Source organism: Nicrophorus vespilloides, unplaced genomic scaffold (genome assembly GCF_001412225.1).
Source record: "Nicrophorus vespilloides isolate i.1.1-1 unplaced genomic scaffold, Nicve_v1.0, whole genome shotgun sequence".
Classification (NCBI taxonomy): domain Eukaryota; kingdom Metazoa; phylum Arthropoda; class Insecta; order Coleoptera; family Silphidae; genus Nicrophorus; species Nicrophorus vespilloides.
In genome coordinates, this window is record NW_017096643.1 from 123,106 (window position 1) to 135,854 (window position 12,749).

The 12,749-nt window shown below is 42.8% G+C and overlaps 1 protein-coding gene and 2 non-coding genes across 3 annotated transcripts; 2 read left to right on the top strand and 1 right to left on the bottom strand.

The window, feature by feature from the left end:
- Positions 1 to 388: 388 nt before the first annotated feature.
- Positions 389 to 12,426, bottom strand: LOC108557710 (low-density lipoprotein receptor-related protein 4). Its single transcript, XM_017914347.1, has 15 exons — positions 11,812 to 12,426; positions 8,726 to 9,452; positions 8,444 to 8,640; positions 8,255 to 8,384; positions 7,845 to 7,951; positions 7,602 to 7,761; positions 7,383 to 7,533; positions 6,991 to 7,313; positions 6,751 to 6,937; positions 5,216 to 6,692; positions 4,870 to 5,153; positions 4,479 to 4,775; positions 2,860 to 4,426; positions 2,409 to 2,797; positions 389 to 2,325 (listed from the first exon to the last, which is right to left on the bottom strand). Exons 1-15 carry the CDS (start codon positions 11,879 to 11,881, stop codon positions 2,155 to 2,157), a joined length of 6,237 nt encoding a protein of 2,078 aa, XP_017769836.1. The 5' UTR covers positions 11,882 to 12,426; the 3' UTR covers positions 389 to 2,154.
- Trnar-ucu lies at positions 9,533 to 9,605 on the top strand. The gene has a single exon. It is a non-coding gene; the product is annotated as a tRNA-Arg (tRNA).
- Positions 10,155 to 10,227, top strand: Trnar-ucu. The gene has a single exon. It is a non-coding gene; the product is annotated as a tRNA-Arg (tRNA).
- Positions 12,427 to 12,749: the final 323 nt, after the last annotated feature.

The window sequence follows — 12,749 nt, forward strand, 5'->3', positions numbered from 1 at the left end:
TAAGGTTAATTTTAGCAATTTTAATGTAGCCCCGACATAGGACCGCAAAGGGTTAATAAGGGAGAATGAACACAAAAGTAATAAAAGTCAATATGGATAAACATTTAAAATACATTGTTTATTTAAAGTAGGCGCCAAGTCAAAGGCTGGTTATCTTTGGCGCCACATTCATATATATATATAATCTATATTTCATCTTCGAGTTAAACAATTTTTTCGAAATTTGTTCCTCTTTCACTCGCGTACATACTTTACATGTTTATTTTGTTTTTAAATGATCTCCTTCATTCACTCTCTCTTTGTCTTAAGTTTAACAATTAATATCGATAGATATCTCCCTATATGAGTTTATTGTAAATGTGCTTAATATTCACAACGCACGAGGATATTTTTTGGCTTTTATAATGTTTAATTGTACACTGATTGAGCACTCGATTTTTTTAGAAATCCCCGTTTGCTCCATCCATAAGATAATCGAAATAATAAATGCAAACTTATTGCGGCCATAATTGAGCTTTAGTTTCTAATATTGTAAGAGGGTGACAAAATATATTTAGGGAAAAATACGATGACGTTCGAGGAAATGTAAGATTAGCGCGCTAATGTACACACAAAATACATGGATTCGTTATTAAGTTTTATGATGGACATGGGACGGTGGCGTGTTCCTAGAGTTATCCCGAGACATGCGGATAGAATCTTGAGCCCGACATTCATCGTCCGATGTCGTACAGAAAGGAACAACCGCCGCCCCATTTTCCATTTTCTTACATTATAATGAACGACGTTGACTTCCATCTAGTTTAGTATTTTTAATAGTAAAATGTAGTAGTTAGTAAATAGTAATACAACATTCATACGGAAACGAAAATAACGCCGCGATCCCCAAATCGAAAGCAGTTTTTTGTCTTATACATGCACCGTATCTAAATCTCTCATAATTCCCATCTTCTTTATTTATTTTGTTTCCTGTCCATGTTTTTTTTTGATTTGTTAAATTTGTTTATTTCATTTTGCTTGTTGTCTCGAAGAAACCTTAACAATCAGTCTTCAATAATTTTCTTTCTTCATTATTTCCACATATTCTGCCCACGCGCGCCCACTTCGTTTTATAATTTTAACCGATTTTTACTTAATCCCATTTTACTCATTTGGCATCTCGATTTTATTTAATTATTATTAATTATCATTTTTATTTTACAAAAATATTCTAATCGTTTAAATTACCTTTTTCTCTCTTCTCTATATACCATACAAAGTATTATTCTTTCTTTCTCTCTTTCGTCATTTTAATCCTCTTCCACAATTGGTTTCTTCTTATTTGTCCTTCTCATATATATATGTCGTTTGGCTAAGAAACAAAGTGATATGAAAATACTTCTAAAATATAATCAATAAATGCATTGCGTCTCATATCATATTCTGTGTATGCAACAAGATATGTAGTGTCTATTTCCCCTCTTCCTCTCTTCCATAAAATATCATTTGTTTTATACAATATTGTGTTTCTCTTTCTGTCGTATATATATAGTACATATAATCTTATTCTTTGATCATTCAACAATTTACACATATAAAAAATAAATTCTCGTTAAAATACAAGGAAGAAACGGAACGGAACTCGAATATTTCCCACTCTCTCGCTCTCTCATCCATCTTTCAAAACTTCCATAGCCTTCAACCTACCCAACCCCTTCAACGCTTTCATTAAAATATAATATTTATATATATATATTTTATATTCTAATTAGTATCTAGGACCGTGCTATTTCGAGATAAAAAATTAATCATTCGTGGCAACGAAAAACATTCCTATTCTTCTTTGGTGTACGCCATTCCTTCATAGTTTGTGGTTGTTTCAATGAAATTCGTTGCGACGGCAATTCTCAGTTCCGAATCTGATTAAGTGTTATTTGGCACGTTGAAATAAATTTAATACTTTTCTGGTTTGTGTCCTCTGCTACGTTATATTTCCTTCGTACGAAGATGCGACAATTCGTTTGATCAATACCTATTATTGTCATGTAGTCTGGGTGTTGCCTTCCTTGCTCTCACACACACATTCTCTTTCTTTCTCCATATTCCACGGTCGCCTGTTTCTCCTATTCGTTACTATTTAAAAAATACTAGATGACATTTTTGGTTTCAAGTCGTCTAGGCGACCGTAGTGATCGTATCCTGGCGATGGAGCGGTGTCGCCGACGGCGATCGCTCCATTTCCGGCGTGATCACATCGCAATTAGAGCTGCACGGCGTCAGCACGGTCGGAATCAAGCTTGCCACTTCCGGACTGCTATTTTCGGTCTTCTCCTCGTACACCCTATCCTGCTTATCACAAATATACAATTAATATATACATATTAATAACATAATAATAAGAAGAATGTAATTGTATTCCAATACGTTACCTGAGACTTGTCGTACTTGAGCCTCTTCCACAGAAAAGGCTTTTTGTCGGGAACGGCTAAAGGGACGACCGGACCAGCGGGCCCCTGCTCTCGGTTGGAAGTGTAGTAATTGGGATTGGAGAAGGTCATGACGCTGCGACCGGTCGCGTATAGGTATTTCTTGCGATTAGTACGGAAAATGAAGAGAATACCGATTACCAGGAAGATAAGGAATACGACGCCGGTCAGCGACACGATGAACATCACGTAGTAGTGACTCGCGGGTATCGTGTTCGGTTGCTCCGAATCGTGCAGCTTTGGATAGATATGCTCATTAATCGAGTCGTAGTCGTAGTCCTCGTAGTCGTAGACGGCATCGGGATGATTCATTGTTACCCATTCCTCTGGGGCTGAAAAAGTAAGTAATAGTTAAATTGTATCATTCCTATCTGATGCATATTTAAAGACTCACCAGTTTTGCAAGGGATCGGATGGTTAGGCGAATCCGGACAGCCGCAGGTGTAGTGGTTCAGCTTGAAAAAGCATAGGTGAGAGCAGCCTCCGTTGTTGACGGCGCAAGGGTTCCAGCCTTTCTGTTTGCTCTCCGAGACGGTCGTAATACCCATCACTCCGATTAGATTAGATCGCACCATAGCGGCGTTGTTCCCCGTGGCCTTATCTGCTCGTAGGATTGTTTTCTGATACCAGTCGGTCCAGTAGATGTATTCATCAAACTGCGTCAATCCGAAAGGATGCGTGGTTGGGGAGCTTCCGCTTTGAATCAACTGAATGCGACTCTTGCCGTGCAGATCCGAAGTTTCGATGCGATCCCATTTCGCGTCCGTCCAGTACAACCTGCGACCCTTGAAGTCGATGACCAATCCGTTGGGGAAGCCCAGATCGCGATCCACGATGACAGAGCGCGTCGAGCCGTCCGTATAGGCCATCTCAATTTTCGGACTGGTACCCCAGTCGGACCAATACAGGTATCCCTTACGGGGATACACCGCAATGGACCTGGGTTCCATCAGATTCTCTTTTACTATAATCTTCCGCATGTCGCCGTCCAGCCTGCACACCTCGATCACCCTGAGCCTGGTGTCCGTCCAGTAGAGGTTATTGCTGATCCAGTCAACGGAGATCCCATTCGGCGTGGTGATGTTCTTCACTATGAGATCGCGCACATCCGACAAATTACGCATGTCAACGCTCATTATCTTCTCCATATTCACATCGCTAAAGAAGATCGTCTGCTTTGCCCAGTGGAAGTCGACATCGATGATGTGGTCGGTATTGTTGATGGGCAAGGTGACCTCCAGCAGGTCCTGTGAATCCAGGCTGATCCTGGCCAAATATTTGCGTGTTGCAAACAATAGATACGATGACGGTTGATGGTTGCAGATCTTGCGGCTGTTGTTCATGAATTGGATACCGGTGGGACAGGCGCAGGAGAAACCCAGAGCATTCCTCAAGCAAAGATGAGAGCAGCCGCCGTTGTCGGCACCGCATATGTCGATAGGTAAAGATGCAGCGTCATCTTCTTTAACGTGGACAACGGTCATTAATCCCTTCAACCTTTCGCTGATGATCGTCCTGTTCGTTCCCGATCCCTTGTCTGCCCTGTGCAGAGATTGAGTTTGCCAATCGGTCCAGTACATGTGATCACCCGCGATGACCAATCCGTATGGGTGCGGTGCGTCATCGATGATCAATCTACGATCGTTCCCTTGGAGATCGCACGATTCAATGGTCTTCTGCTTTCCATCGGTCCAATACAAACGATTCTCCTGGTGATCAACGCCGAGACCATTTGGCCAAACCAATTTGGTGCTGATCAACGTCTTTCTATTCGATCCATCCATTTCCGCCGATTCTATCTTTGCTTTAGTTCCCCAATCCGACCAGAACATCAAACCTTTTTCGTAATAGAGAGTAATCGCCCTGGGACTGTCCAAATCGATCCACACCAGTAATTTCCTATTGTGTCCATCCAATTCAGCTACCTCAATGCTATTCCTCTCTCCGTCCGTCCAATACAACTAGAATAAATATATATGTATTGAAATGATTCAATTGGATTTGAAAAAATACCTTTCTTCCGCTAGAATCTACGGCGATACCATCGGCCATCTGTAATTCGTGCGAAATGATCGTCTGAATCTGTTTACCATCAAGCGAGTTTTTCTGAATAAGATCGGATGATGTGTCGGTCCAGTAAATCTGATTCGTTCTGCGATCCACGTCTACGGCCATGACGTTCTTCAGAGATGGCATTGGGAGAACAACGTCTACCACGTAGGGCACATCCAGCGAGATTTGCCTGATGTCGACGCGATGCGCCAACACCAGGTAATTGGATGGAAATTCCGCGCAGGTTTTTCCATCTCTCTATAGTATCCAAAAAAAGGAAAATATTATTTTATAAAATTATAATCCATATGTATTTAATTGTTAGATTTAAAGAGAACACCTGAAAAGATACCTGAAGTTTTATTCCGATTGGGCAGGAGCAAGAGTGGCCTTCTGGTTTGAGCAGGCATAGATGCGAGCATCCTCCGTTATCCTTATGGCAAGGTGTGAACACGTACTTCCGGTTTCGGTGGAAAACCCTAACGTCCATCAAATTACTGACGTCAGAGCTGACGACGCTCCTATTAGTGCCCAAGATCTTGTTCACCTTCTCTATTTTCAGCGTCTCCCAGTCCGTCCAATATACGTCCTCTCCAAAGAGGTCCAGTCCGAACGGATGCGGCAAACTTATCCCACCTTCAAATAACAAACGATTAACGTCAATGTAAAATAGTCTACACTAATTAAATGAAATTTACTCAGCAGAACTTTATGGTGGCGACCGTCCAAGTCAGCGTACTCGATGGAATTCTTTCCTCCGTCCGACCAGTACAGTCTACCGGTCTCGTGATCGATGGCCAGACCGTTGGGCCAGGTCAGATTGTTAGTAATCAATATCCTGTTGCTTCCATCCATCGCGGCCCTTTCAATTTTTGGATTCTCTCCCCAATCCGACCAGTACATGTTTCCCGCCACCGGATCCACGACGATGTCTCTCGGTTTACCCAAATTCTTCCAGATCAGAATAGTGCGCATGCTGCCATCGCTTTTTGCCACCTCTATCTTTGATGCTGACGTCCAGTACAGTTTGTCGGTGAACCAGTCGTAAGCCAAGCCGGCTGGCGATAGGATGTTATCTTTGATGATGATCTGCTGGTCGCTGCCGTTCCAGTGCGCTTTGCTGATCGTGTTGCGATCGACGTCCGTCCAGAATATAGTATCCTTCCGCGAATCCCAGGCGATGGCCACCGCCGACTTGACCCCGTCCACCGGTACCACAATTTCATGATGATTGTTCGCATCCGTGTCCAGATGTTTAATGCGCAGATCCTTCTTGCGCGCTAGCACCAGGAAGTTTTCGGGCTGCTGGCACGTCTTTCTATCTGCGTTCAGCTTCTGCCCCATACGACACACGCACGAATACTCAACCCTGTTGGGTAAGCATAGATGCTCGCAGCCTCCGTTGTTCGAACCGCAATGATTCCGATAATCCGGCTGTCGCTGCGGATGGTAGCTGTGGATGTCCATGGGGAAATGCAGATTCGAGTGGATCGTTCGGAAGCCAGCACCGGTCGCTTTGTTCGCTGTGGAAATGGCCTTGGTGTGCCAGTCCGTCCAATAGATTGCATCCTCGAAGATTGTTAGTGCGAATGGATGCGGCAGTCCTTTGCTGATGACCTTCTTACGATCGCCGCCGTCGAACAAGGCCGTCTCGATTACGTTGTGCTTTGCGTCCGCCCAGTAGATGCGATCCGTTGTGTAGTCGATGGTCAAACCGTTTGGCCAGAAAACCGACTCGGTGATGACACTCCTCCTGTTCGTGCCGTCCATCTCTACACGCTCGATTTTCGGATTGGGACCCCAGTCGGTCCAGAAGACGGTCGCCTTGCCTGGGTGCACGGCTATAGCCCTAGGCTTATCCAAATCGTCCGTCACGATTATTGCCCTCTGCTTTCCATCCAGACTGGCCACTTCGACGCGTCTCGTCCCCGAATCCGTCCAAAAGAGCAGGTTGTGTATCCAATCCAAAGCTATGCCGCCCGGCGATTCTAAGCCCCACTTGACAACATCCACGATTCCCGAACCGTTCATGTTCGCCTTTCTGATCACATTCATCATCGTATCGGACCAAAAGATCAAACCCTTCGTGTAATGGTAGTCTAAAGCGATAGCGTTGCTCAGCCTCTTCAATATCGCCGTGTACTTCGAGTTGCTGAACGAAGCCTGCAGTGATACCTGAACACATAAAATAACATTAGATGCAGTTTAGATCAAATTGAAAATAGTAGATTACTTGTCGTATGTCGCCGCGATTTGCGAAGAGTAAAGTCGGTGGAGCACCCAGGGCCTTGCAAGATCTCATGTCCGGTCTAAGGACGTAACCAGTCATGCATCCGCACTTGAAGCTGCCCACGGTGTTGTTGCACGTCTGCGAGCATACCGGATCCGTCTCGTACAAGCATTCGTTAATATCCTCGCATCTAAAACAATCAACGATTAATCCGTAGACATAATATATATGGGGAAATATTACGTATATCCATCATGGACTACCAAGTTGTAACCCGGATGACAGCTGCAGCCCTCGGTGCCATTTGGGAACGTAATACACATTTGCGTACATTTCAATTTGTTTATATCGCAATCGTGCCTCGTCGGACAATCGTTTTCGTCCTCGCCCTTTGGACAGTCTCTCTGACCGTCACACACGTGCTTCTTGTGTATGCAGAAATCTACCTCGGTGTCGTTCGGCGAGATTCCCGTACATCCGAATTTGGTCTCGTCGCAGACGATCTGGCAATTCGACTCGTCCTCGTCCTGATTGCAATCCGACACTCCATCACACACCCAAGTTTTCTGCAGAATAGTCATCACATTACTGTATCTACTGATATCTTATAAAATGTTATATCACGATGAACGTACTAGGATACAAGCTCCGTTTGAGCACATGAACTCATCCGAAGAGCAGTTTCGGCTGTTACTGTCCGTGCAATTGATCTCATCCTCGTTTCCTTCACAATCATCCTGCTTGTCGCATCGCCAACTCTCCGGGATGCATTGACCGTTGTTGCATCTGCCAAGTCAATGATGATGACGATGAGAGAACATTCACATATTGCTATGATAATCATTTTCGCTTACTTGAATTCGCCGGAGACACAAGTTCCGGGTAACTTCGGACAGTTTTCCTCGTCGCTCCAATCATCGCAATCGTTGTCACCGTCGCAACGGAACTCCACTTTGATGCACTTGTTGTAGGTGCATCGGAATTCGCCTTCATTGCACGGAGGTGGCTCCACATCTAAATAGTATAATTAATAATGATAATGGAATTTCGATTAGTACAGATGGTAGTGCATAATTTCGTAATTTGTGATTGCCTACCGCAATCCGTTTCGTCCGATTCGTCGTTGCAGTCGATATCCTTGTCGCATTTGAAGCTCAGCGAAATACACGTCCCGTCGCCGCAGCTGTATTCATCGGTGGTACACCTGGATAAAGATAATAAATTGCTTTTGTTATTCTTATCATTATTATTGTTGTTGCCAATAGATGCAAGGGCGCAGATGCAGTGAGCCCGGAGGAAGCTGTATCCAAGGTAACGGGATCAATAGTCCTTTTTCGGAGCTCATCTTGCCGCCGACATTTCTTGATAATTTTGCTGGATCAAAATTGAAACCGTTCGGTGTCAATCGAATTTAATTATACTGGGAGTACCGTATATACGGAGAATCAAGAATTGAAAATATGTTTGCTATCTCTATGACCGTTTCGCAGCAACCTAATAAACTTACTCCATTTTGGTGCAGTTGTGTTCGTCGGAGAAGTCCTTGCAGTCGTTATCGTTATCGCACTCCCAGTTCCTCGGTATGCACAGGCCATTGGCGCACTCGAACTGATCGCTGGTACAGTTCACTTTGAATCCTGGAACGATATTTTATTGTATTTTTTGCAGTTGCGTTATTATTTTTTGTTGTTGTTACCGCATTGCGTTTCGTCGGAAAAGTCACCGCAATCGTCGTCGCCGTCGCACAACCAATTCTTCAGTATACACTTCCCAGATCTGGGACACGTCACGTACTTATTCGGCTCGGTGGTGCACTTCTCATCTCTGGCCGCTTCAATCTCTCCGCATTCCAGTTCGTCCTCTTCATCGTCGCAATCAACGTCCCCGTCGCAACTATAAAAGTAAGAAAATTGATTTAAATCATTATCAATTAACAATATTGATGTAACAATATTTGTTGCTCTAAAAATGATCATACCGTAATGTGTTCTTTATGCAGGTGCAACTGGAAACGCAGAGGTATTCGCCTTGTTCGCAGTCTTCGCCGCATTCGTGCTCAAAGTCGACGATCTCCTTTTGATTACCGTTGTTGTTGCTGCTGCTGACTCCAGCGTCGTCTTCGTCAGGTTCACGCATTCTCTGAATCCCGTGCCCCGTGGGTCTGTTGCTCGGCATCTTTGTCAACATTCCACCAGGTCTTACATCGAAGCCGCGACCCGGTATAAAACCTTCGCCGTACACATCCGGTCGGAAATCGTACAGCCTTGTCGGTCTGCCATTGTTATATTCCGGTCTTCCGCCGTACATTCCACGATTAATCGACGACGAAGCGGAAGACGTGGAGATACCGCGAGCGCCACTCCTGGATGTTGATCTGTCATTGAAATACTCCCGGATGAGGATCGGGAAGCCGTCGGGGAACGATTCAAAGTCCCTGATGGGAATGGGCAGTGGCACGATGGGATAGGCCATCGGGTAGCGACGAATGTTGCCCTGCGATGGGGAGGAGCCCGAAGTGAGGGGCGGTCGATGTGCCGGTCCAAAGACCATGGGGTTTGTACCTGGGGGTCGGAGTGATCCGGAGCCGTACATCTGGCGAGCGGCGCCACGATGAGGCGCAGCACCACCTCCGACGGGTGGTGGAGCCGACGTGCTCGTATCTTGACTCTGATGATTTGCGAAGCACAACGTCAACAAGCATACCACTAAAACAAACAATATACATGTCAAGTACAAATTGAGGTCTTAGTCTCAGTTCATGAACTTTTTGGTTGCGAAAAATAACGTCCCTGTAGCGCAGCGGATAGCGCGTTGGACTTCTAATCCAAAGGTCGTGGGTTCGATCCCCACCAGGGATAACCATACCAAAGACTGATGAGTGGTTCAAATAATTGGCTTCTTTTACACCATTTATAATAGACAAGAAAAAGTTAAATAGTTTTGCGATATGCCGAAAACAAAGTCAATTTTCAACAATAAGCATTGTTTACGCTAGTGGTAGACTAATATACGTTGAAACTTACTTTAAATTAAGATTTAAATAATAACATAATTACTATTTGAATTTGAAATAAATTAACACGATTCAACCAGTTATTTCATCTGAATTATTTGAATTTACGTGAATTTAAAGATGGTATATATTTGTTTTGGTTAGATTAGATTTTAAAATTGTTCTTTGAATTTTGAGGACTCGGGCTAAATATGAAAATAATTGCATGAGAACAGGGGGTGACATCCGAAGAAAAAAAATACTTATCGTAGCGACGCCTCTGGTTATAAAATGAACAAGATGATACATTTATTTTCGGGATTTAAGTCATACTGGTATACATAATTTATTTCACTAAAAAAATAATAAAAGAATCCTTATCAACCTAGGTGACATTAAATACAAGAAAAGTATCGTCCCTGTAGCGCAGCGGATAGCGCGTTGGACTTCTAATCCAAAGGTCGTGGGTTCGATCCCCACCAGGGATGTCGCATAGAACAGTTGAGTGGTTCAAAATTTCTTTTTCGCCTTTTAAATAAATTATTAATTCTTAATTACGATCAACGTTATCTATAATACAATCAACTTGTAAATTATGCACAATGTAACATATGTTGAGTTATTTAAACAGTTTTTTATAAAAACAAATTAGCAGATTGTTTAGTTCGATTGCTGCGCATATTATTTATTAGTGACTGAAACAGATTTATTTATATTTGAAGTTCAATAAGCTGCAAATGCGCAGAAATAGATATTTTTCAGAGAATAATATAAAACTGAACAAAAGGACGACATCTGTCAAACAGCAAGACGTCAACTGAAAAATAACTGATTAAAAAAAAATTGTTTCTTGTTGTGTTGGATTTGCCAAATTGTTCATTTCCTCCGTTCTTTCGCGTAGCAGAAGATATGCAGAGATCGTACGCGTTGTGCCATCATTGCCGCTAATTAAAACCTAGATGTATAAATAGACAGTATACAGTCAGTATGCACTAAGCTCCTCCATCATACTGCGCGACTTGATTTACGCTCTTCACAAAGATCTGAGTTTAGATTTTCCAGACATTCCGTGCATTTTCTATCTTTCCAACGACACGAACGTCTCTTACAAATTATTTCTTTACTAACTTAATTTTCTATCTAATGAATATATAATTGTAGTTAGATTTTTATTACATTCCGTCTTTAACAAATTTAGATGTAGAATATTGATACTCTGCTTGTCTTTTCTTATGTAGATAAAAATCCAATAACGCGAAATAGCGATTTATATTATTCTTGTCACAAGACTGAAAAAAAATTCTCAATGTACGACGAAAATAAAACATCTTTTTGCTTGATATTTTTTTAATTAATTATTTTGTAAAGTTGTACCTGAAACATCGTTGCTGCAATTGATTGAAACTGACTGAAAGTTAAACATTTAATCATCGTAACTTTCAAAAGCGATGACTTAAATTCTGTCTTTAATTTCAAGTTGTAACGATTAGATCAAGTCGTATATATTTATTTAATTATTTTGTATAGATATATATGAAGCATATATAAGTTTTGCAAATATTAGTCAAAGGGAAGTATTTATTTGCGAAAAGGGATACATTATTTGATATTGCGACGGTCGCGGGGGCGGTTTGAGATCGATTTTCGAATTGAGAGACCAGCGAGAGTGTGATAAAAGGAAATTAATATATGAATGAACGAGGAATAAGATTGCAAAAGCATTTGTTGTAATTAAATTCTTGTTATATGATGATGATTTTGTAGATGGGAAATGGATGGGAGTGGATGTAAAGGACATGGACAAGGGTGTGAGCATGTGCGTGTGTGGGTTGAAGAGAGATAGCAATGAATGGTTCATTCAGCAAGGGACAAGGCGAGGCCCTTTCTCGGAATCCGATCGATACTACACGCATTCCTCGTTCACCCTCTCCCTTACACTCATTGCCACACTATATCTTTCGCTCTTCTGTTTTCATCCTTCCCACACGCAAGTTATATGCATGCATCACGATCCAGAAAGGGGGTTTATGCTATGTATGGACTAGGTCAATTCGTTTTATGATTAAGTTTACCTAGACAGATCTGGAAATGTCCGCGACCGCGACTCCTCTTCGCAGCTTCAACCCTGTTTCTCCGCGTCATGTCCGCTCGAGCTTTCCTCTTACTAGTAACGTGAAAAGTTGTGCCTCCACTTGCGAAGGAGTAGTCTACACTCCTCCAGCTTTATATCTTCTTTTATAGCTGGACATGGTGAATTGTTGTATCAAGAATTGAAACACTCTGGATTACCCTTCTTTACAACCAGTTCAACACATCACCGCATCCAGCATCCACCCAAACTAAGTAACACTATATCCAATCTATGCACATACACTACCAAATACAACGAAGAGAAACGGTTTCCACGAATTTGAAGATATACGTGTTATTATGCAGAGATGTGATGTATGATGACCTATTTCACGCGGCGCGTTACGTGCTGGATTCTCTCTGGCAGCTGAAAATTTGCGATTTGTATTTATCGATTCGCGGCGGCGGCGCGACGGAAAATAGCGTCGGAGGCGGTGGGAAGACGGTGATGTAGGGGGGACCGCGCGATCTTGCGACTCTTCACGTTGGTGGGGATGCGCAACCGTTTCCACGCAACCTCCGGCAACAATGCGAATTTTCTCGTCCGACTTTCTTCCCACCTACGTACCTGACGCCACCTATTTTCTTCGACCATAAAAAAAAGCATTCGACGCCGGCGCCCCTTATCCGCCCACTCCGCCCTTATTTTTATCTCTTCCCGCCTATCCCAATTCGTCCCTGGATACATCTTGCTCAACTGTTCTCTGAACTAATTACACTTTACTTCACCGACAGATAATACTAGGAATGGAAAATACGAACAATGTGGAATGACTAATTAAATCCAACTTTATTGATTAAATGAAGTTCACCTGACGATTTTACTCGGACTCGATGTTTCAGTTGAGAAGTGGCGCGTTACCACATAGGCGTAGTAGGC

Excerpts from the sequence above, each read along its gene's own strand:
- LOC108557710 (XM_017914347.1), bottom strand. The coding sequence starts at position 11,881 with ATGACGCGGAGAAACAGGGTTGAAGCTGCGAAGAGGAGTCGCGGTCGC. Across the intron at positions 6,693-6,750 it reads ATCGCGGCGACATACGACAA|GTATCACTGCAGGCTTCGTT; the intron begins GTAATCTACTAT and ends TTATGTGTTCAG. Across the intron at positions 4,776-4,869 it reads CAATCGGAATAAAACTTCAG|AGAGATGGAAAAACCTGCGC; the intron begins GTATCTTTTCAG and ends TGGATACTATAG.